The 24540-nt window shown below is 40.6% G+C and overlaps 1 protein-coding gene across 1 annotated transcript; it reads right to left on the minus strand.

Moving 5' to 3' along the window:
* Nucleotides 1-8149: 8149 nt before the first annotated feature.
* LOC306821792 (immunoglobulin superfamily DCC subclass member 4-like) lies at nucleotides 8150-22159 on the minus strand (the record flags this gene model as incomplete). Its single annotated transcript, XM_079340365.1, has 13 exons — nucleotides 8150-10054; nucleotides 10893-11021; nucleotides 11135-11366; nucleotides 11552-11654; nucleotides 13363-13497; nucleotides 13646-13816; nucleotides 15107-15234; nucleotides 16590-16776; nucleotides 17466-17675; nucleotides 18109-18291; nucleotides 20131-20268; nucleotides 20626-20790; nucleotides 21070-22159. The coding sequence occupies 13 exons, from the start codon at nucleotides 22157-22159 to the stop codon at nucleotides 9524-9526; spliced, it is 3402 nt and encodes a 1133-aa protein (XP_079196491.1). The 3' UTR covers nucleotides 8150-9523.
* Between the last annotated feature and the right edge of the window lie 2381 nt (nucleotides 22160-24540).

Consider the following 24540-nt stretch of genomic DNA (forward strand, 5'->3'; position numbering starts at 1 on the left):
TGGTGGGTTTGTATTGTAGTGTATGTGAAATGTTAAATTAAAAAAATCGGCTCCTCCTCCTGGACTCATCTCCACCAGCAGCACACACTGCAGGATGTAGTATGTTCATTTACTGCTTGTACCTACACTGCAAGCTGTAAAGCTGACGAAAGCTAACAGCCAGTGAAAGATCCATCCTTGGAAGCTTTATATGTTTAGAGTTTCACCTCACTATAACTATCACTGTACACTACAGGGCCTCAGTTTTGTTGCTCGTGAGCTTCAGAAAGTTTCTGCACATCCAGCTCCGGATGTTGTCCATGGAGGTGGGACAGGTGGTGGCAGTGTGTGGAGGAGATGTAGAACTGTGTGTCATCGGCACAGTTTCACTGGGGGACACCCAGTGAAACACCCAAAAACCCAGACTTAACAATTGACAATGTATATAAATCCTTAATTGGGGACAAGCATAATATTAGACAATCTTTTATATCCTTTAAACTAGAATTTGTCTGGATAAGGGAGTCATTCGTCAAGGGCATGATCAAGGTAAACTTCAGGTAAACTCCAGCAGTGAATAAAACAAGAGAAAGCATACACACAAAGAGTACTGAAATACACGATACAATTTTACAAAATTAATTCTTAATAGCGTTTTCACATAGGGCAAGGCTGTTTTCTATATAGCCGAAAAACATTTTTCCCCTCTTTTCCTATCCCCGTCTGCTTTTACATGAGTAACATAGTTCAATGCCAGAGTACACTTGGGTATATGAAGACTGCAGTAGCTGGGGGTATGCACATAATTTGTTTGAAAATCCGCCAAGAAGCAGAAAGAAGAAGAATCAACTATGGCAACCACTCACCACACCTTCATGTACAGTAGAAATGCTTTGTTTGAACTACCTTATCACATGGAATGTGACAGCACCAAAAAGCATTGCCTCCTTCAACACACATAGTGACAACACTGATACTATGTAAACCTACCACTGAATTTTGTATTTTGTCTGTGGCCCCCCACAGACAAAATTTAACTATTCCTTGTGCCCACATTACACATTCCAAAAGAAAGAAGAGAAAAAAAAAGAGACGAGCCCACTACTCCCCAAGCCCCTCATTTTTATGAGGGTCGAAAGGGGAGAACAGAGTTAAACAAATCAGTTGTTTTCTCCCACTACTCTTATGCAAATCCTGACTTGAGCTGCTTCATCTGACATACCTGTAATGACACAGCTGATCTCGCTATGAACCCTTTACATCACGCTTCTTCTGGTCGCTGCAGCTTCAGCCCCTTAAACCTGGGTATCTCAGCCTTTTTATTTCTCATGTTTGCTTCACAGGGAACTGTCAGTTATATAAAATAAACTAGCCACTGACTTGCAGACCACATGTCATTCCTCAGGATAGTGTAAATAATTTCCTGTGGCACAAAATGTTTTCCTCCCAAATCCTTTTGAATCTCCTACTCAGAAGTGCACTTTAAAGTGCCTCACTTGTGTCTGCTGAAAGATCTACCTCTTTGCTTTTCTCACCCTCGCTGACTAACTATACACCTGGAGGGGTTGCCTCTGGGATGCTGGAACTCAATGTCCGGCCTTCTCTAGGTGTCATGGGACCCACTTGACAACACCAATTAAGTCGTGGCTCTTGCTGTCCTTTGGCGTATACGGTTGAGCTGTGGGGGTGGCCATGTGGTAAGGTAAGCAATATCGCCATTTTTACCTATAGCTTGCATCAACACAGCCTTGGCCTGTAGAAGGTGGCCATGCAGTTTTACTTGTGGTGGCAATTAAGGGCCACAGGTTAGGCTATTTAACTTAAGAGTAGGCTATAGGGGCAGGATTGGGAAATGGAATGTCTTTTCAAAGTGCTTCTTAATTAGGGCCTTGTGTTTATGTCAAATGTCTATTTTGGATCCCAGAAACCTGACTGGTGTCTGCGTGGGTTGGAGGTGCTCTGCCTGCAGGTTTTGGAAGTGAGAGTAGCTACAGGTTCTCATGTGTGTTGCCTTGGCACCATATAGGCTTGTTGGATGTAGTGACTCTCATCGTTGTCTTTCCTGTCCTGACCAAGATTACCTATCTTTTTCTCTAGCTTCTCTCTTTCAACGTTGTTAATGGTTCTGGGCATGCAAGGTCTGTGAATGTCTTTCACTCTTAACTTCATGACCAGGAGCTTCCTCACCTCCCTGGTCCGCTTGACCATAATGCAGATCTCCTATAACTCTTCTTCCTTGCTCCCCTAGTGAATCGTAATTTCTTTACTTAAGCTCCTCCTCTTTTTCAAGGCCCTACAGTGTATTCTTGATGTCAGGAAGAATGTTGTCTGTGATGTTATGGCCCTCCGACACCTCCGGGACCTCGTGAAGCTTTTCATCCTCATTTATCCCAATATATCACTTTTTGATTTTGAAATAACTTCCTGCGTGAGTGGCATCACTTTACCTGCGGCCACAGTGTTGGAAGTGGGTGTAGAATGTGTCTTAAAGCTGCTCCTATTAGGGTCCTATCGTGACATGCCAACAGTAAATAGTGAGCTGCACAGGTGAAAGAGAAAGCTGGCTCAAACAGTCTACAGCCATGACTCCCTCCTTTCTTTGTCAGCCAGGCCCCTGTGAGCTCATCTTTAACATCTTTAACTTTATAATCAATGTTAACGCTTACTGTGAAGCACACACGAGTAAATACAATTCCAGAGATGTGTCCAACAAAAATCATACAACTTCCTCCCCGTTCACTTTTTTTTCTCAAATCCAACCTCTCTTTGACTTCATTCATTTATCTCTCGCCTCATTCTCCTTCATTGTCTTTCTCCTCTGGCTGTCTCTGTTGAGTTTGGGGAATATTTGATTGGCAGGTTTTAACCCACTGGGCCGAGAATGAGAAAATGTCTTATCTGTAAGAAGCATTTCATCTTGTAATTTTAGAGAATAACTAAATGAATGCAGGGAATAAGAGAGACAGGGATGTGGAAATCTTCAGAGAATTTGTTGGGGGGTTTTTTCATAAAGAGAAAATATTAAGTATAAAAAAAGAGTGAAATGACTTTCAACTAAGGTTATGCGCTAGACCAGCACCAAGTGTGATCACCATGTAATATAATTACACCAGCTGCAACACATCACACAGTTGTGAAGATGCAGCAGGAGTAGACCAAGAAAAGAGAGTATGAGAGGTTAAAATTAAACAGGCGGCTATCCAAAGAAAGATGACAAGAGTCATTTAGAACCTGTGTTTTAACATGTAGAGGACAATGGATCTCACCATACACCATTTATAACTGAAATTTCAGAATTATAGGTTGTTGTTTTTTTGTTTTTTTTTCCAAAAACTGGATTATCATGATGCCTATTTTTCTGGCGAGGTCATAAACATGCAAGGAATCAGTGATGTTATGATTGAGGTTAACTTTTTGTTTTTATTCAGACATCTTCATTGGGATTTCTTCTATTAGACTGTTTAAATCTATCAGTTGGATACCTGGACACAAAAGCCAACAGTTTCTGCAATCCAAAACAATGAAATGTAAATATGTAACCATGCTTGCTAACCCAGCAGGTAATAGACTGCACACTTACACAGCTGGTGCTGAGTTAGAGACTGTTGTAGTGGTAGTAGCAGAAGCAGGAAGAGGCAGATTCAAGAGCTTTGCACATGACTATGATCCACAGGCATTGAGCTCTACCTCATGGTTCCAGCTCTCACCTGACTTTGCGTGCTCCACTTGCCTAACTCTGCAATGAAATATGAGACATGCTGAAGTAGCCCAGGGACCACTCTGCTGCCGGAGGACACATACACAATGTACACTCTAACAATACACAGTCAGACAGGTGCAGCAGTGAGTACAGTAAATGCACGCAGGCATGTTTGTTTGTGCATGGGTGTGAAATATTGTGTGTTCATGTGTAGATTTTAAACATATGTGCCCCCTCTTTTTCAGCAAAGCATGTTCCTCTTTTAATAACAGTGATGATTTGCTAAAGAATGATTCGACCCTCCTCTCAGAGGTAGCTTTTATCTATCTCTGCAGGGGATTCTGTCATGTGACGTTGCCTCCAAGCTCCAGTCTTAACTCTGTGCCCTCATATCACCCTCCTGTCTTCTCTACCTCCCCCTTTTTTCCCCCATTCTTCTAGCTCACTTGTTTACACACACACACACACACACACACACACACACACACACACACACACACACACACACACACACACACACACAACCCACCAACATTCCCACACATCCCATGGACACATACACATGAACAATTGCATCTCCCACCTTGGTTTGAGATGAAAACACATTTTTTAAATTAATTTAGTTCACTAATTATAGTTCTCTATAGATTCAATAAACAATTGTACAGCCAGGGCAGGTATGAGGTCAGAGCAACACCTGAGGTCCAACATTAAGGCAGCTTTTTTTCTAATAACGGGAGTGGCAGCAGTTTCAGGCGCTTCATATCAAGTCATTGGAAAGTATCACACTGCCCCCAAGTGGTACTTATTGTAAAGACATATTGAGTGACAAAGGTAGGCCAAAAAGCAAATATGGGTTTAATAACTATGAAGGCAAAAACAGCAACATGTCCGATGTGTCCTTGGGCAAGACACTTAACCCCAAATTGCTCCGTCTGGGGCGTATGAATGTCCGTGAATGGATAGTTACTGGATGAGCCACATATCCAGCCCATCAGTGTGAATGGGTGTGAATGGGTAGGTGTGATCTGCGGTGTAAGAAGCGCTTTGAGTAGTCGGAAGACTAGAAAAGCGCTATTTAAGCTCAAGTCCATTTACCATATATATATATATATATACACACACACACACACACATATATTTATATATATATATCTATATCAACAACATGACACAGTGCTCTTGATCTTTCTCTGATGTTTATTTACAGAAGAGTTGTTTTAGACAAACACTCTGAGAGTTGTTTTGAGTTTTGACGAGAACAATGGTGGAAACATTTCTACCAACCACAAATACTACCTATCCTGTGAAGATTCTTCTGAACAAGCAATGTTTCTATCACAATTTATGGCTGCCATGTCTAACACTGAGTAATTCATCTGTCATCTTACAGAGTAAGAAAATTGCACTTCTAGAAATGTAAAAATGACCGTCCAAAGTTTCTTATGGCCCAAGAAAAAGAAAATGCTAATCGTTGAAGTGTTCCTACAATTTGCTCTGACAGTAGCATCTTTTCGATACAAATGAGATCTTGTCCAGCGCACAACTATTACAAAGGTGTCTAAGTATAGCTGCAGAGTGTAGGCACATGACTACAGAGTCTGAGTCTGTGCTTTACACATTCTGAGAAGCACAATTGAGCTGGTACACATAAACCTAGAGAAGATGTACAAAAAATACACAACAATGTGACATCACTTGACAAATCAGCTCATCACAAAGCACCGGAAGAGAGACAGAAATTACATTGATTGTACAAAACAAATTATCATCAATGGATAAGATTTTCCTAGATGTACTTTCTAAAAGGTAAAAACTAGGCTTGGTTTGACAACAAATGACATGTATCTGAGTTGAATATGCTGGCATGATCCTCCACAATTTTATGCAAAGATGGGGCACCTGAGTAGAGATGAGACTTTTTTTTTTTTTTATTGTCTGGCTGCACTGAGGTATGATCTGTCTGGGGAGGGTGTTCTTTCAGCCCCTCTCCCTTTAACGTAGGCTACTTCAGTCACCTGGATGTGTCAGTGTGGCTTTCTACTGAAAAGGGCTTTTACACTGCAGAGGCAGAAAGGTCTTATGCTTAATCTCACGGTTTACGTTTGAAAGATTGTACCCTTGCAGAATATCTATGTAAAATCCAATTTCGATGACGTTGAATGACCCCCTCTACCCGACCAGACAATCCAGGCCACTGAAATGAGTGAAAACTCTCACTGAGGTAAAATGAAACAGTCAGCCGTCTTGTGTCGACTTGACACGTACAAATACAAAAGGATGCTTATGTTCTACTCGTTACAAAACCAACTGATCAGAATTAAACCAACAAGTTTACATCATGAGGTATACAGTTTAATAAAACCCTTAATAAGGAGGCTAAACAATCACAGTAATTATGAGAGTTGAGCAATTTTCTTCACAACAATCTGTGATTGTTATAGCCAACAAACAGGAAGAAGAAAACACATACCTTGTTTTAAAATGATAGTGGATGATGAGATGAAAGAGCTTCTGTAGGAAAGGCATACTTAATTCACTGGGTAATGCAGCTTTATTTTAGGGGGAAAACAAATTGGTACTAGCATTAGTGTGAAGAACTACTTTCTTAATGGTCACTTCAGGAGAGAAAAAGTGATTGACAACTTATTTGAAACAAAAAAAAACAAAACATTTTAAATGTGAACAGAAGAACTGAATTTTTTGGATGAAACATATTAGACATGTAAGAACACATCAAGGCATTCAAGCACATTGCTTCTTAATGTAGGCCTACACACTAATAATGGCCGACCTGGACTGAGAGAGGTATTATGTCAGATATAAAACTGGAATGCTTTTGAACACACAATTCTTTCATTTAAGACTCGCGACACATGGGCTTTTGAGGATGATGTAAAACAGTATCAAGATAAAACAGTATCAGAAAAGAACCTGGATAAAACATTACTGGTGGTTTTGGTGGTTTGCTTAAGCTTACTGCATATAAAGAGATTTAGCTGAACTGCTCTGTTTATTCAAATTGTCACCCAAATAAATGACTTCACAGCAAGATTTTCCCTCAGCTGATTGAAACCTGCTCTGACATCATTGACTGGACTGTCGCCAATGTTTAAGTTTAACATGCTGCTGCAGTTTCCTACTATAGATGTGCAGACTATTTATTTGGTCTTAATGCATCAATTCATTGTAGTTGTCCAACTATGTCTGCACTAAGTGCCATACATTTTTAAAATCTGATAAGACTATTTTAAAATAGTTATGCAATTTATAGTCTGTAAAATCTGACTTATCCTGATTCTGCAAACCTTGGGGACCTACAGTAATTCTTGTTTGACCCAGGTTTGCTAAGAACACATTCACTTCTGTCCCAATATGACTGCTAGTGCAGTAAAAACACACACTTTTTGTGATGTTTAGAACATACATGGCAAGGCTAAAAAAATAAGTCTCTTTGAGGTACCAACCATGCTTTTCGATCAGAAAACTATTTCACTTCTACAGAATAAACAACTATGCTTGTGACAAACGCGTTCAGGGTGCTCCAGGCATGTCATGTTTGTTGCTGATGTAATCGAGTTCAGCCAGTGAAATGTAACACATACACAGACGAGAAGAAGAGAAAGGTTGTTTTTTTTTAAATCTCCATCAATGCTGAATGACGAGACAAAAGCCACCTGATAGAAAATAAGACGTCACGCAAAACAAAGCTGGACTCTACGCTGTCTCACTCTGTCCATCCTTTGAAGGGATAAATTATTACTATTATTAATTAATTCATCCCAGCCTTGCTAACCCGCCATTATCTCATAATCACAGATCTACAACAAACGGTGTCATCTGCAGTTTATATGGCACTCATGTGAAGTAACACTTACCCTTTCTGAGTCCTAAGCATCCTTAGAATAATATTTTTGATGTGATGAAAAACCCAATGAAACCAGCTCCTAACTAACCCAAAAACAGACTGTTATTTAAAAAAACCCCAACAATAATAAGTACCTTACTTTACTTGGCACAACTTTGAGTGAAACTTCAGGTTCAAAACCATTATTCGATAATAAAGACAGGAAAGACATTTGATGTACAGTATGTTTTCTGAAGAGTTTAACATAAGCACATTACTGACTGACAAAATGTGTCAAAGATCTGAGAGGAAGCAGAGATGCACTAAAGTGACATAAATTCCTTTGACGTGAAGAACTTACTGTGAATGTGGGACCCTACATTTGGGAATATACTAAAGAATGTTGAATGAGACAAGCTAAAGATAGATCTCAAAAAGGTGCTAGTTAATTTAAGCTAAAAATAACACACATTGGAAATAGTCCTGAAAATAAATGAGGTAGTGTTGTTGATAAGGAGTAGAGATGCACCACTTCCTCTTTCACACTTCATTATTATGAAAGAAATTGTATTGAACTCACGAGGACAACATTGAAGGTTTTGGGATCAATGAAAAAAATAACATTTGAATAGATTTGTTTATTTCTCATCTTAACTCCTTTCCTATCGGAGACATTCAGATAATCCATCTTAATTTAGAGTGAGTTGTACTGTGTAAGAGTAAAGCAGTTTGGAGATTTGCTCATACAGCTGGAACCAAATAAGCTTGTAGAGTAAGGTGATTTTCATCAAAGTAAAACCAAACCAAAACACGTCAGTGTTTGTACTGGCTCCAATTAGTGGCATAGCTGCCCATTGGTGCATCCCTAAGTGTGAGCAGAACCAGAAGAATCTTCGACAGATGGTTTGCTGTAAAATCCTCGAGTTCTCTCAACAACAGAGTTTAACTAATCCTAACATAAACATGTAAATACTTGGATTCCAAAATGGGATTATCTGAAATACTGCAAAACCACTTTCGAACTGCCTGCCTCCTGGTTTACTGAATGACACCACCTTGACATAGAGCATTTTGGAAACATATCTTCATTTGTGTCAAATCTGAACTCTTCAAATATTTTTAAATCATGAGTTTTTTTCTTTCTTGATGATGTGTGTTTTGTGTTTGTACTGAATAACATCTATAGAAATATACAAAGGTGATAAATTCACCTTAATAGTCAGGCACCTGAGACCCCCACACGCTTGTCAAGAAATGTATGTGAAAATGTTTGTTTTAAATGACCATGAAATACCAAGGAATCAGCTTTACTTAGCTTTCTTTGTATGTTTGTGTGTACGAGCATGTGTGTGTGTGTGCGTGCGTGCGTGTGTGTGTGTGTGTGTGTGTGTGTGTGTGTGTGTGTGTGTGTGTGTGTGTGTGTGTGTGGACCCTGAGACAGCAGGTGGCTGGATAGAGACACAGGTGTACTGCACTGTCAGAGAGTGCAGGTATTCTTTAAGGCTTACACTTCTGTGTCACTCTTTAAAGTAGCATTCACACATCGAAACCCAAGGAAACCCCTGTGCTCTGGATTCATCCGAGATGGGAGCCTGACTCCCTCGCGAGCAGAACATTCCAGTTTTTCTCATTCCTGAGGGGAACAGAGCCATGCGTGACACAGTGGGGATAGCCTCTTTCAATCCTCTTCCCTCTGCTTGGTTTCTTTAAACGTTACTTTCCCTCCTATGAACAGGAACGATATCCAGAGAAAAAACTATGGTTGCAATGCAAGAGAAAGCATTCCCATACACAGTACTCTACCACTAAAATGATATATATGTAAACTGTACATACACACATATGAAACAATGGTACCTAGAAACCCTTTGCAAGTGAGAGAAAGGATCCAATAATGAGGTGCATAAAAATAATCCGAGGGGATACTTGCTGGATACATCAAAGAAAGAAAATCAGTCTGTGTGTTTGTGTAAGGGTCCATGCCCTACATGCAGAGGCTACGGGCACAAATAACTATGAGCTGCTGAGGTAGAGTGGACAAGGCCGGAGCTGACAAAGGGGGCTGGGGATAGCCCTCCTGAAATGGCCTTCCCAGGTCCTGATGGGCAGTGTCTTGAGTCCCCATTCCCCAGTTGCTCTGACCTCAGCACACAACGCACTGTCTTTGGGGAGTGGAAGCCATTGGTAAGCCCCGTGTTCTGCTGTGGCTCTTTGTCTGGCTGGTCCCCCATGCCTTCCAGCTCTCCATTGTGATTGGCCACTAACTTTATCAAGGGAAGACTCAAGGGGCACTGGGCTGTTGATAGTTCTTTAACTGTGTCCTCCTCTCCTGGTGGACTTGGCGGGCTCAAAGGGGAATACATGTCCTCTGATAATGAGTGTCCCCTCGTTGCATTACTATCTGTCTCCCTTTGGCTGCCCTCCTCCTTCTCTTTCTCTCTTACTGGGTCTGACAGCTCTGAGTGAACTATGACTTCTGCCTCCACCTGGTTACTGCACATGGAAGTACACAGACGATCTCCGCAGTCCTGAGAGAAAAAAAAAAAAAAAAAGGTTATTTTGGTTACTTCTTCTTAGTTAATCTATGAGTTACATGTGTAAAAAGTCAGCAAAAGCTTCTCCTCAGTGCAAACCCTCACCGCAAGATCAAAATGTTTACAGCGATAACAGAACTGACCAAAATTCCCATATGTACAGAAGGGTTGTATTTTTATTGAAAGAGAAAGGTATGAGCAAGTATGGATTAAACTGTTTGTTTTTATTCTGCTTTAATATAAGTTTTAAATGTTTGAATATCAAACCAGCTCAATGCATACAGAATATCTTCAGTAGAGTTAAAGCATATGTTAAAAGGCTCCAATCACTTCAAGACACCAGGTGTTAATATCCCCACTGTGTGGAAGCCTGTCTGATATATAAGAGTTTAGTATCATCCGTATCACAGGTGCATGTTTGAGAAATCTTCATAGATTTCATTAATAAATCAGTTTAACATATCACACAGTTAGTCACAGGAAATCTTATTCAACCATTTTGGGGAACTTGACCTATAGCTAAAGTAGCTGGCTACAGTAAGCAAGACCCCACCCCCCAGTTAGCCTCTTTCAGAGGTTAACTGGGGGTGGGACTTAAATCTAGGTCCCCTTCTTCATAAAAAAATACTTACCTTATATTTCAAGTGTTTAAGCTGCCCTAACCTCAGTGTGATATGAGAATAAAGTGCAAGACTGGAAAACTTGACTGTCAAAGAAGACTATAAAATAGGTTTGGCAAAAATTGAATGCAACATATTTAATGAACAAGTGATGTGAAAATAAAATCACTTGTCAGATACATATTATATACCATGAATGAGTCATCCATTACCGTGTTGTTATCACTAATTTGCTTGGTGAGAGCTCCATTAATGAGTGCTGGAGAGTCTTCTGTTATGGTTTCTCTGTATCTTGTGATTCTGTTGGCCCAGTTATGGCTCACAGAGCCATTCCAAGCAGCCTGCAAGAGGAACAACAACGTTGATCCAAATGACCATAATTATCTTCTATCAACACCTGAAAAAAAGTAACAGAGCATCCAAAGCCCTTCTGGAAAAAAGCTCCCCCTTTGACCTTGGCGTCAGCTTCAGGGCCTTCCTCCCCCTCCCCTAAATTAGCACTTGCCATCAGGCTTTGATCCTCTGGGGCCTCCTCTAACGGCTGACCAGACTCTTGGCTGCCCAGGGGCATCAGTGTCTCCAGCTCATGGCTATCGCTGCACTCCGGCGCTGTGGAGGGAACAGGGCTGCCTCCTCTCCTGTACTTTGGGGTCACAGCTGTGGAGTCCAGGCCCCCAGACACCTCCCTATGTGGAGCAGAGATGAAAGTGTTAGTAAAGGAGATGGGGTGGATAGAATACTGAACATTAATACTCTTGTCAGGGTCGTTTATATTAACTTTTGTATCTAATACAACAAGTGTTTTAAGTAAGAAAACACATTTGACATGTTAATAGATCATTCAAAGTTCTTACTCTCTGAATTACCTTACCTAGATTTGCCATTGCGAAAGCTAAAACACATGCAGAGCAGGATGCAAATCAGTCCCAAACAAACGCCGACTATGATGCCTGTCACAGCATGAATGTCCAGCTCTGTAAAAATAACAGAAGACATCGAATAAGTGTGATAAGAATTAAAGATATACTGTATACACTATTATATATACATATACTGTATATTGATTTTCATGTTTAAGTCGTTTGCTGGAGGCTATATTAATAAGTACTTTCACAGTACAGTACAGAGAGAGGACGTTAAGTATCACATTAACGTATCTAGTAAATATGATACATATAATCAGGCCTCATGAACTCACACAGAGTACAAGTAGCTGAGGAATGAAGCAACATTGGACAGAGGAGTGAAGAGCTTCATTATTATTCATTTATTCAGGGTTTCTTTGGCAGTCAGGACATAGAGAGGAGAGGAAACAGATGGCAGGAGCTCTCACCCACCCACCAGCCGCCTCGGTCCCATTCACACTGCACACAAGCAACACTATCACAGTCCAAGTGAACAAATAAACCTTTGGCACACATACATAACAGTAACAAAACTGCATTATGAGGAAATCATCAAGCTTTTTCACAGGGGAATTTCAATATTTAGAAATTAAATGTCTTTTTAAGTACAATAGGTGAGTAGACAGTACATTCACAAAGTTGAGAAAAACACAAGATGCTTCTAATCTTTAACTTCGATGTATACACTTTAGACTTTTAGACTTTAATTTTTGTTGTCCCAGAGGGGAAATTCTTTTTCACCAACATAGTACAGTTTTAAGGGCTGCGCGCCGACAGAGGGTGAACACAGGAACATACATGTGGGACAACAGGACATACAGTACATATGGTTATGGGGGGATCGGGAATTGGGACTGAGGTGGATTTTTATTGAGGGCTGAAATGACTGCAGGCACCAGGCTTCTGCCGTATTGCGCCCTCCTGCACAACAGGGACCTGTTGTAGAACTTTGAGGAATGACAGGCCCATGTCGTGTAACAGTTGACAGGGGAGTTAATTGCGTTGAATTTATGACTCAAGACAGAAGGGGCATTCAATAATTACAGGTGATTTTAGCATGCTGACTAATGGAATTAAAAAGTGCAAAATAAGATGGCATGCTTAACCACAAAGTGCTGTACGAGTGAAGAAAGTGCTTTTTACAGCTATTCTGCTGGGTACAGAGGAGTTTTAAGCCCTCCCCTGGGGGTCACTGATGAAGCCGCTCTTTGATATCCAAACTTAATATTATTCTCTAAATGCACCAGAATAGGATAAGTGAAATTATAGGGTCCTGCTGAGCTACATTTTCCCTGCTGGCAGGGAAATTACCCACTTTGCAAGGAAATACTTTGTGTGTGAGTATGTGTGTAGTAAGTGTAGATGGGTGTATGTGTACATGTTGTCCAATGTGTGTCTGCTTCTAATAGCAAAATCTTGAAGCAAAAGGACATACATTTCATTGTGAATTCTAACCACTACTACTGTATATACATATACACATAACTGATAATAATAATCCAGTTTTTTCTTCTAAATAACTCTAAAAACGTTCTTTTTTTAAATAAGTTTTTTTTTTCTAATCAGTCACTCCCTGCTCTCTTTGAATCCATGATTCAATTAATCCAGAATCATTTTGAATTGAAAATTGATTCTGAATCAAACCATTACCACAGTAATCAAAAGGAACCGTGAGACACCCACAGATTCCCAGCTCTAATACAAATACTTTTGAAATTACATTCAGTAAACATTTGCTTCTTTTTTTTAAGATTAATTTCATGACCACCATACCCACCATATTGCTGTTGGGGGATGTGAACATCCTTTACAGGTGAATAAGGCCCTGGCCCAACCTCAGTAGATGCCCCCAACTTGAAAAAGTACTGTGTATCACTGGACAAACCCTGGACCTCCATGCTGGTGATTTTCCCTGAGAAAAAAATGCCAGACAGGAAAACAATGTCATGGCCTTTTAAAAATGAAATGTCAAAGTATGAAGTTCTTCTTCAACAAAGAAGGAGAAAGTTAGAAGTGATGTTTTTAGTGAAGAAGAGCCATGATAGCTGACTAAGACTCACCATCCTGAAAGAGGTTTTCCCACATGTGCTCTGGTTGGCTGAGGTTGCCACTGTAAAGGATTTTATAGCTGACAATGATACCATTAGGTTCCAGTGGAGGGCGCCAGCTAACCAGCACAGAGGATGAGTCCAGCGCACTCAGTTGAAGCTCCTCTGGAGGTGTTGAGGGCCCTGAAGTAAAGCGGACGACAGGGTCAGTAATTAGAGCCCAGCAATGAGGCGTCACATCTGCAGCGTGTATATTGCCTTGGTGGGGGATTTGACATGTTGTGTGACAACCATCTGCGCCCTCATGTCTGGGCCACCTGGGTACAGCAGAGAGAGGACAAGCAGGGTGGAATAGGCCAGGGCTTGAGTGATAATACCTGGAAGTGGAGCGTGTGAAGGGGTGACTGGTTGTAATAATGTCATTAAAAGCAGACCACTCTGCTCTCAGCACCCTGACTTGGCTGTGTGACAGAGCTGCTGGCCAACACAGGAGCTGCTACTACACCTGGGTGTTTCATTACAGCCAGTTATCAGCCATCGATGCCAACCACTTATTCCCATGTCCGCTGGCAAACAGCCAGCCAACTAAATGATTCACATGAGAGAGCACATATTCAGCTGCATGCACTCAAGCACAACCTTGCATGTAAATATCAAAGCATCTGCAGCCACAACTTGGAATTAGCCAATTGAAACTGATCAGACAAACATTCAGGAAGATGGACTTTGCGCAAGAACTAGAAGAAACTTTGGGCCTGATTTACTAAGATCTCAATTAACGTGTACTAAATTGCATGTTCACTGCAAAAGTTTGCACGTTTAGTTCGTGGGCGTTTTGCGGGTCATTTCCTAAGAATATTTGCGTGAAAAACGTCAGATGCAAACCCTGTGGAGGCGGTAGTATTTCAGATAGGCTTTTGCGTGTTGTACTGGTTTACGTCACGGAGAGTTTGGATGGAAAGCAGGACGACTGCAAGCGCAACATAGGTACTAGTTAGAGGCAAATGAACGTCCAGTATTTTCAAGTAATACATCTGAATATAACAAAAGGAAAACGTGGCTTATAAGAAAACCTTGGTATTAAACACGGCCTCTCTTTTCTTCCCTCCCTCTTTTGAATGAATTGTCATACATTGCGCAGGAGGTGCGAGTCCTCTGTGGCACTGTTGCTCAGTGCGTGTGCCACTCGTGCCATTGTTGCGGACCAGAAGCTGGTCAGCGCTGTGTCTGATATACAGGACATACAGTAAATGCCATGGCAACAGGTACTGAAGTTGGGGGTACAAGCAGTGGTGAACCCCCCATTCAAGCGTCCCACAGCACAGCAGCAGGGGAGGGGGCTGTAGAGTGAAGAGACGAGCGCACTCCGGAGCGCACCAGAGACATCCAACCCGAGAAAATGAAATATATAATCTAGTAAATTGGATCTTAAGTGAGACTGGCTATCGTGACAAGAGCGCAGTAGAGACTCACGGTCAGGTAGAGTAGACTCTTCCACAGTGCCGCTGAAGGGTCCCACCACGCCCACCCCATTGGACTGCACTGCCAACTCATAGCGGGTGAAGGGCTTCAATGCCCCGAGCAGTATCTCCTGAGCAGAGCTGCAAAACAAAAAAAATGTTTTTAGTGTGTGTGTTGAGTGTTCTGCACTTCATTACCTGCTCGAAACAAAAAAAAAACATGTACTGAACAAATCCTAACTATCTACAATAAATGTTCTCTCACATCATTAACTCGTAATACCTGCCTCCAGGGTGACAATCCTTTAATGTTATGTTTGTAAATATTTATGCAGCTCTTTTGCCTTAAGACTTAATGCTCTACATAAAAATATAACTCTTGTATATGTTACATGAAAATACTAACAGGACGCGTAAATAACATAACTAAAATAAAGCAGACAATATGTTTGAACTGTTAGTTAGTGGACTCATTTTGAGTGTTTTGGGTAAAAGCAACAATAAGACGGATTTCAGATAAGTGCGCTTGTGGTTGCACACATGCCAATGGTTTCTGACTTTATCTGCATTATTCTAAGTCAAACAGTGCTGTTGCCTCTCTCTTATGGGCACCGTGCACAGAGGACAAAGATGTTTTGAAAAGCCGAAGAACCACGCCAACTGACAAAGTGGAATAATATTAAGACCAGCAAGGAAAGAGAAAACTTTTTGACTTCAGATTATTTATTCATTTATTTGTATTCAAGCCTGAGACATACTGTACTGCAACTTGGCTGAGAAAACATGAGAAAACAATGACAAAGAAAACAATACAGCCTAATGTTACGTTGCAATCTGTAAGGTATGTGTAGGCTTATATACTATTTAACTTCCTTACAAACTGTTGTTTCACAAAGCTTTCGCCAAAATACAGTATAAATATACACTGTAGCTGCGGCCCGATGCCAAAGCTACATAGTGCTAATAGCAGCAGGGACATGACAGAGACACTATTCTCCCAGTTAAAAGTCACCGTACCATTCCTTTTTTACAGTGGAAATAATACACATTTCTTCTAAAATGTTTAAATGATGGTTCAAAACAGAGCTCCTCTAATCTTAATGTTAAATAGATGTTTCACAAAGGGACTACTTAAGGTTTATAAAAAGCTCCCTTTTGTTTCATTCAACAGTTTTCTTTTTAGAAATCTCAAGGTAAATGTCAAAAAGTCAAAAAGAAAGCCAGGTAAGGTTCTTGATGAAGTTGTTAATGAAGTTGAGAAATTCTATTAGCCTACTTGAAAAATAAAATGACTTTCTAAGAGAAGAAATAAGATACAAAAAATGCTAAGGCATTGAATTTTTACCTTACTCTGCACGGTCCTCTTTCCATAAATTAACCGGCATGATTTCATTATTTCACATTCATACAATAAAATACTATACAAACAGTGACTGATGAAAAATGTAATGTACAACATCGCAGACACGACTTAGCTTCCTTTCCTTGTATCTGACCTGGTGTGATAGGAGACCAGCGAGGCGTTGGTGGTCCCTGCAGGGCTGCAGCGCACTGTGTAGTTGATGATGCGTACATTGCTGAACCGTGGCTTCTCCCAGCACAGCCAGATGGAAGTGGAGCTGTTGGCCGTGGCTCTGATGCTGCTTGGGGGCAGCGGAGGGGGGCGCATGGGCAGCACTGTTGCTTTAACACAAACACACACACGCAGACATATAAGACATGGATCTTAGCCAATGTAAATACAATTTGTCATTGTTTATAGGTCAAGACAGTGATGAGGGTCCTGGTAAATGTCACTTATTCATTCAGTTTTTTTATGAATAGATGCACACATGAAGGAGATGAGTCTTACGTCCTGGGGCCTTGTCTGTCCTTCCCTTCCACACAGCAGCTGCTCCTTCTATTTGTTTGTTGAAAGCCCAAACCTTCACCTGTTTTATGATTAAGTTATACGTACTGTGTATGTAGCACATGTTGCAAGTAAACTGGGGAAATTTGAAAAGTCTTGATGTTTACCGTGTATCTGGAGATTACATATGGCAACTGCACTACCACCTTCATGGAAATACTTACATTTGTGGCCCCTTTTAATGTATTTCTTAGGTTTTATGATCACTTTTTAAGAGAGGGGTCTGATAATTTTCTGCTTTTTTTGATTTTTCCAAGAAATGCATGTCAAATTTGCTCTTGCAAGGTCTCTGATTGAACACAAGTTCCCTTGGTCAGCCTTGAAATGGCTGTCCGCCAAGCGCGACTTTTTTAAGCGAAGTGGTGTATAAAATATTATTTGTCAGACAGTTGGAGTAATTAAAAGTTCTGGACTCAACACCCTGGAATCTGCTAAGCAAACAGGCCCGTTTCAACAAACGTACCCAGCCCAGTGAGGAGATGATACCGGGCTTTCTTCCGGAGCCTGATGGTGTGGGTCTGTTTCATTCTTTCTCCATTGGTTGCATCTTCAGCCTCCATCTCTCGACATGACAGCTTATACCCAGACACTAATGTGTGATTGGGAGGGTGCCATGTCACATTGAGTGTGTTCACTCTGGCTCTGACTTTCAGCTCAGTAGGGGCAAAGATCACTGAAAGGGATTTAAAAAGGGGAAACATAACAGAATTCGCCATGATAACATCATATAGAGTACAAGCGTAGTTACATATCAGCGGTAGGGACAGCACAGCAGTTCAACGTGCAGACTACAAAGTCAGTAGTAAAAAAAAAAAGGGGGGGGCCATGAATTTGAAACATCTGAAACATTAGTAAGATGGCTTTACTGTAATGATTGTGAGAAACAGAGCAACAGTTTAGAAGCAAATAAAATGTCTTCTGTGAAGGTTAGAAAAAAGGGTTAGTAACGGTATCTTAAATTCCCTGTACCGACTAAACCTGTTGAGGTTACAAGTAATTCAAAGATGGTGCTACAAGACAAATGACAACCCTAGGGGGGAAAAAAAACCAAACAAACTGACAACAATAATAAACTAAACTAGAGCCAGCTGTGTTGTGGTCCTTACCCAAGCTGTGGTTGCTGTGGTTGTAAAGGGCTAATGTTTGGTGCTGGGCCCACTCAGAGGGAACCCCGAAGCCAACAACTGTTCCAGCTGCGATCCTCAGTTTGTAGGCCTGGTTGGGCTGAAGCTCTCTGAGTGTGAACTGAGTCGCATTACCCCCCACTTCAACTGAGAACACAGAGTCCACTGTGGGAACACATAATACAAAGCCTCACAAATGTATACACTACACTCCATAAGAAATGTTGAGTGACACAGTGAAAATATTCTACTGGGAAATACATGAATGCCTACTATTGACTCAGGAGCTGATAATTTGTCTCATTTTGCAGAAAGACCTTTTCACAATTCCTCCAAACATTTATTCAGAAGAGATATTTTGGGTATGTAGGTCAAGCAAATTAAAATAAACAACATTTGAGGAAATTCCAATGTGGCTATTGACTAGGCGGCTTAATAACCCTAAATGTCTTCTTCTTTAACCAGTCTTTTGTGGGATTCTTGGATGCTCTGGAACAAGGTTGAAAGACACATTTATGTTTCATTGTCAGGTTAAGGGAATGATGGTCTCACTGTCTCCTCAAGCATTCACAGAGTTTAGGTTTAAATTGATTGCAAGTTGGACTGAACCCAGTGGCGGTTCTAGACTCCATTAGGACACCAAACAAAAATCCATTGGGGGCCCCTCAAACCAGCGTACGTCACCATCATGTCTGCAAGAGTCGAGATGCCTATTCCTCTTTTTGCCTCGGTTTTCACTCCCATTCAGATAATTCCTCGTTCAATATAGCATGTGACACTTAACAGAGCAAGGAAAGCGAGTGCGGTTTCCGACTGTCATTGCTGAATTTGCACATTTTGAGCCTCAACATGTTGGCCTCATTGCTGTGAAGTATGTCGGCCATTACAGGGCCTCCTGTTGGCCTGGGGCCCCAAGCGGTTGTCTACCTTACATGTTGATAACTAGCGCCTCTGCCTGAACATGATACACAAAGCAAGCTGAAACCGTTACACTTCCCCTTTCTTGTTTTATCGTTGATATGAGGCCCTTCTCAAATGCTAAGGTTTTCTTGCTACTAAAACATTTGTCTGTAACCTTTGCCACTTGTAGACAAACATATTTTTGGAGACCTTCCAACCCCAACCTGACTCCTGTACACCTTCCAACCTATTACCAAAGACCGAGAGCTTATCTGCTATAGTGAGGGTGATATCACACACATACATAACAAAGAATAAACAAGACACTTGAAATCAGATGGTCCCTATAGGGTTCTTTCTGATGACACATCCTTCTTTTTCACGTTTTAATTTATTTCCGTGGAACTAATTAGCATTTTTATTATTTCTTCAAATCGAATAAAGGACTTTGACTTGTCAGCAATTGTACAGTTTGCTTCAGTATATGATTTAAAGACACAGTAAGAATCAAAATAGAGTGTCTACATTTGCTGTTATATTTCAATGTGCATACTTTGGATTTTTTATGTTTCTAAGAATGCAGTTTGACTCTTATTTGGTAGTTTGGAATATTTTTTTAAGACGATGACATTATTAAATTTAGGTTTATTCTCTTTTGAATTGATGATTCAACAGGTGATACTGAATATTACACAGATAATTATTCCAGTGTTCATGACTGTGTTGGTCCTGCGTTCATTCAGGTATTTTGCTGTCTTTTAGAAAGCAGAGAACATAGCACAGTTTTGGTGAAGACTGAACTTGTTCTCTTTTCTGGAAAGGTAAATATTCAGAAGATATTATTCTTCTCTAAAAGTTGATCAAATAATCTTAAGTAGCATACGCGTGTATATAAGCCTCTGCCTCTAAACTTTTATGCGATGATTGACAATTTCTACAAACAGAACAGAAACATTACAGCTGGTATTTCTCTATAAGTAATGTCCTTTTTATTTTATCAACTTATTTGAAACCAAAATAGGCAAATTGAATATACTCTGTCTTACTAAAAAGGTGTTTTTACTGGCAGGTAAGGCCAGCTTTTGACCAGTTAAGGTTACTCACCCTGATCCAGAGCGCTGTACTCAATGCGGTAGCGAGTGACAGCTCCTCGACTATGCTGCGAGGACAATGGGTGCCACATGAGTCTGATGTCTGTGGGGGAGGTGCTGGCTATAGACAGCTGAGGAGGTGCATTCGGCACTGCATGAGGAAATAAAAGACACGCTGAACTGTTACATGATTCACGTACAAAGCCTGTCTTTTAGAGCTGCACAGGAAACCAGCTGACACAGTTTATAAACAGCATGAGTTTATAAACAGCAGTTAAACAAAGAAAACTCATCTATGCTGAGAAAAAGTGTGCACAAAGTCAGTGTTTTCTCAAAAAATTGCAGTGTTTTTTTCTTTTCTTTTAAAATTAATGAGCTCCTAAAAATTCATTAGAAGTTACAAGGTTGGCAGACCAATAAAGTTTGCTAATTAAGTCAATGACCAATCCAAGGCTATTTAGTTGTACGGTCTTTTTATTTTTTTACCTGTGTGATTTTGAATACTAACCGTCCTCCAGCATCTCCACAGTGACAGGTAGGGATGGGCCACTGGCTCCTTTGGGAGAGTAAGCCACCACAAAGAATGTGTAGGCAGTGTGTGGGAGAAGCTCTTTGACATGATACTCTGTGGTGTCGTTGTTCATTGCAAACTGGTACTCCACATTATTAGAGCCTAAAAGGCAGAAACATATTTAAAATCAACACACGCACCTCTTGGTTGTTGCTTGCTTCTGTTTCTTTCTGAAATCCTCATCAGTCGCGTACCTCTTGGTTATTGCCTGCTTCTGTTTTTCTCTGAAAATGTCATCTGATGCATATTTGTTGGTGAGGTATTTCTTCATGGTTATTTTTTTGTTCAGCCTGAAAGTTTCATCGCTTCTGTATCGCTCTCTCTGAGATGGTTTTTTCCCCCCCTCTGTATCTTTTCTTAGTTTCCTCATTATCTTTCTACGCTTGTGTTCACTGACTTTCTTAGATTTAACAACCTGTGTAGCCTTTGACATCACTACTGTGGATGGTGCAGTGAGTGGCTCCAGAGAAGCCACATGTTGCTGTTTGTCATCCATGACAACATTGGTTGGGATTCCAACATCTGTGTCAAGTGGTATCTGAGTTGGCATTTGTAGTGAAACAGCCTCTTTCTGTACAAATTTAAGTGGTGTGAAGTCAAACAGCATCCTGTTAATAGACTGAAAAGGATGGAGCTGAGCATTGAGTTCTTCGATTTTCTTTATCAGATCATCCAACTGTGTGAATGTCATCATCACTGCCTTCCCATCTGGCACTGGTAAGCCATCAGCATTTCTGCTATGGGAGTCAAAGAGTCCATATCTACCAGACTGGTCTCTAAACAATGCAATAGTATATGGCGTGATGGTGAGCAGTGCATGGGTAACATCTGAGGACAGACACTGAAGTCTTGTACGAAGATTTTGACACCAACTTTCTGTGCCAGGATATCCATTGTCTCTAATGTATCCAGAATACTCGCAGGTTTTCTGCACCTTATACTGGTGTTTAGCAGTTTGCACGGTGTGAGGTGTTTCTTGAATGTTCAAATAGTAGTCGTAAAACCTGTTTTCATCTTGAAGACGTTGAATGGTTTGACCATAGAGAATGTGTCCCTCATCTAGTATGTTATCCAGATCAGCCTCTTTCAAGTCATGACCCTCTTGATGGTGTGTTAGGAATGTCAGAGCCATGCATGAACACTGTTTATTCCTTAAAGTAGGGTGATATCTGTCATCGTCTTGAGAGTGAGATGCCTGGACAGATATCACGGAGGGTGATACCTGTGTAACTTTCTCTTCCAAAAGGTCTATGAGCTGCATCGTGCTACTTAACAGTTGAACATCACTCTGTAGTTCCTGCTGAGCCATGCATGGAGATTCAGCCACAGGTGGACTACTTACCTCCATTTCACAAACCTCATTTGCAACAGTGTTGCAGTGTGGTTGTGGGTCCTGGAACCGTTGGTCTGAAGGGACAAACTTTGTCCAGCGTTGTTTCGCAGCTTGCGATCTCTTTCCTTTGCGTGGCATTTTGTTATCACTAAATAATGACATAGATAATGGTCACTGACACAAACACACACCATAAAGCTGGCATTTAAAGAGCATATTGCAGGTTAAAGACAAAACTTAAGTAATCATAGGAAAATACGTTGACAACGCTGTTTTCTGAGGTTGTGGGAATAATTCACCAAAACACAATATCAAGCCACTTACACTATGCACCCGAATGTGCGCCACGAAATTACAAACTATTGCAGTGAAGAGTCTGTGCTGCAGGGAGGCATCCTGTCTGTTCTCACTCACTATCACGTATAATTACACCCCTTTAATCATGTGATGTTTTAAGCGTGTTTTTAGTGCTTTAATTCTTTTGTGCTGCCTTCTAAATGTTTGTTTGTAAAGGGTTTTATGCTCTCTGTGCAAGACAAGTTCCCCCAGTGGCAATAAAGGCTTAATTCAGTCATTCATACACGTACGCACCAGTGGGTGTGGACTGTAGCTGTTTCCGTTCTACGTTCGTGAAGCTTTTTTACGGCCTTCATGGGCGCTGTCATCTTGGAATTTTGCAACCAGTCTGCGCAGTAGGGTCCGGCGGGAGGAGCCCTGGCAACACGCCCCGCCCACTTTGCGTACCGCTCTGATAGCTTACGCAGCCCAGCTACGCCAAGAATTTAAGAATCTTTACGGAGAGAAATTCATCTACCGACCATAGAGGTGAGTACAAAACCACCATATATTTCAAGTCAAATATCTAAACGTAGTTCATTCAGAAATTAAGAAAATCACACTTATTATATTAATTATTGAATTTAAACGTCTTTTCGTGTCCTGTATGTCTTGTTTATTGCTACTGGATGCCTTGAATTTCCCTCAGGATCCATCTATCTATCTATCTATCTGTCTATCTATCTATCTATCTTTCTATCTGTCTATCTGTCTATCTATCTTCTTTAACTCTGTGGGTTATTAAACCTTTTATTTTTGGCAAAAAACGAACTAAAACTATTTTTAGCTAAATTAGCAACATAAGCTGTGTACAGATCTAACATATGCTGGTGAAAATATGTTATATGATAGAAAGTAGTGGTGCACATAGTACTTAAGTTATATCTGCTGTCAGTAGTTACTTCAGTTCTATGTACATTTACAGAGTCTATGTGTTTCTGTGCATAACTGTGGAGTTGGTAAATGAATCTGTTTCATTAAGGTTTCTGTTTGTATGGACCTTTTCTCTGGTTCTTTTCCTTGTCTAACATGTTTATCTCATTGTTTTTTTATCATCCTCATTTTAGACACAAGGAAGAAGAAAGATGGCTGATAGATACCCCTGCCAGCTCACCTGATGGTCTCCCTTACTTTGTTCTCCTCTCGGTGAACACCTTTGGACTGTGGAGGGAAGAGAGCATGCAAACTCCTCACAGAGAGACTCCTGTCAGACAGGGATTCAAACCAGTAGCCTCCTCACTTTTATAACCGAACCATCATTCCCACTATGTGTTATAAATCAAATAAAGTATTTATTGATTTAAACCTTTTCTCTCCTGTTTTAAGCTGTAAAAACATTGAATGTCTCATGTTCGTGTAGGGCAATGACAGAATTCCCAGCTGGGAAACAAATAGCTTTAAAAGTACTTCAACACTCGAGTGCTGAACATTTAATTCAGGTTAGTGTTAAAGACAGCATGCACATAAAGACAGTAGAGTGGTATGATACAGACACAACTGAGAAGGCAATTACATTATTATATTTTATTCAATCACATGAAATGTAACACTAGTCTTGTAACTTTAACAAATACAGAATGTGCTTAAAAACATAGTGTGGTATTTTAAGCTACTTTCTTTCACTTGATTGTTCAGTTAGATGGAGGCAGTATTTAAGGTTTTTGTGGGTTATACAGGTTTGAAAGAGGCAAATGAGTGAACAGTATTTTAAAGTTAAAGCAGATTAATCTAAAAATAACAAAAACAAAATGTGGCTTATAAGAAAAACCTCTGTATTAAACAGCCTCTCTTTTCTTCCGTTCATCTTTTGAATGAATTGTCAAACATTGCTCAGGACGTGCGAGCTGCGTCCTCTGTGGCTCAGGCGCGACACTCGGCCCACTGTTTCACATCAGACCGCCGTCCAGTGTAAGATCAGACCAAACGCCCTGGTAAGAGAAGCAGTGGTCAGGTCCTCCAATCCTCCGAGGACGAGCTGGAAGAGAGAGAGAGAACATGAGAAAAAGGAAATCCTCAGTTTAATGCATAATATGTTGGTGAAAACAGGGAAATACCTATTAAAAGACATAAAATCTTCATTAATGATTATAGATGCAAAATAAAAAACATTAATATATCATTTTGGGAGAAACGTGATCTTTATGACTTCTGTTATTGAGCCTGTCTGTCTCCTCCTAACCACC

The sequence above is a fragment of the Symphodus melops genome (genome assembly GCF_947650265.1).
Source record: "Symphodus melops genome assembly, chromosome: 3".
Lineage (NCBI taxonomy): Eukaryota > Metazoa > Chordata > Actinopteri > Labriformes > Labridae > Symphodus > Symphodus melops.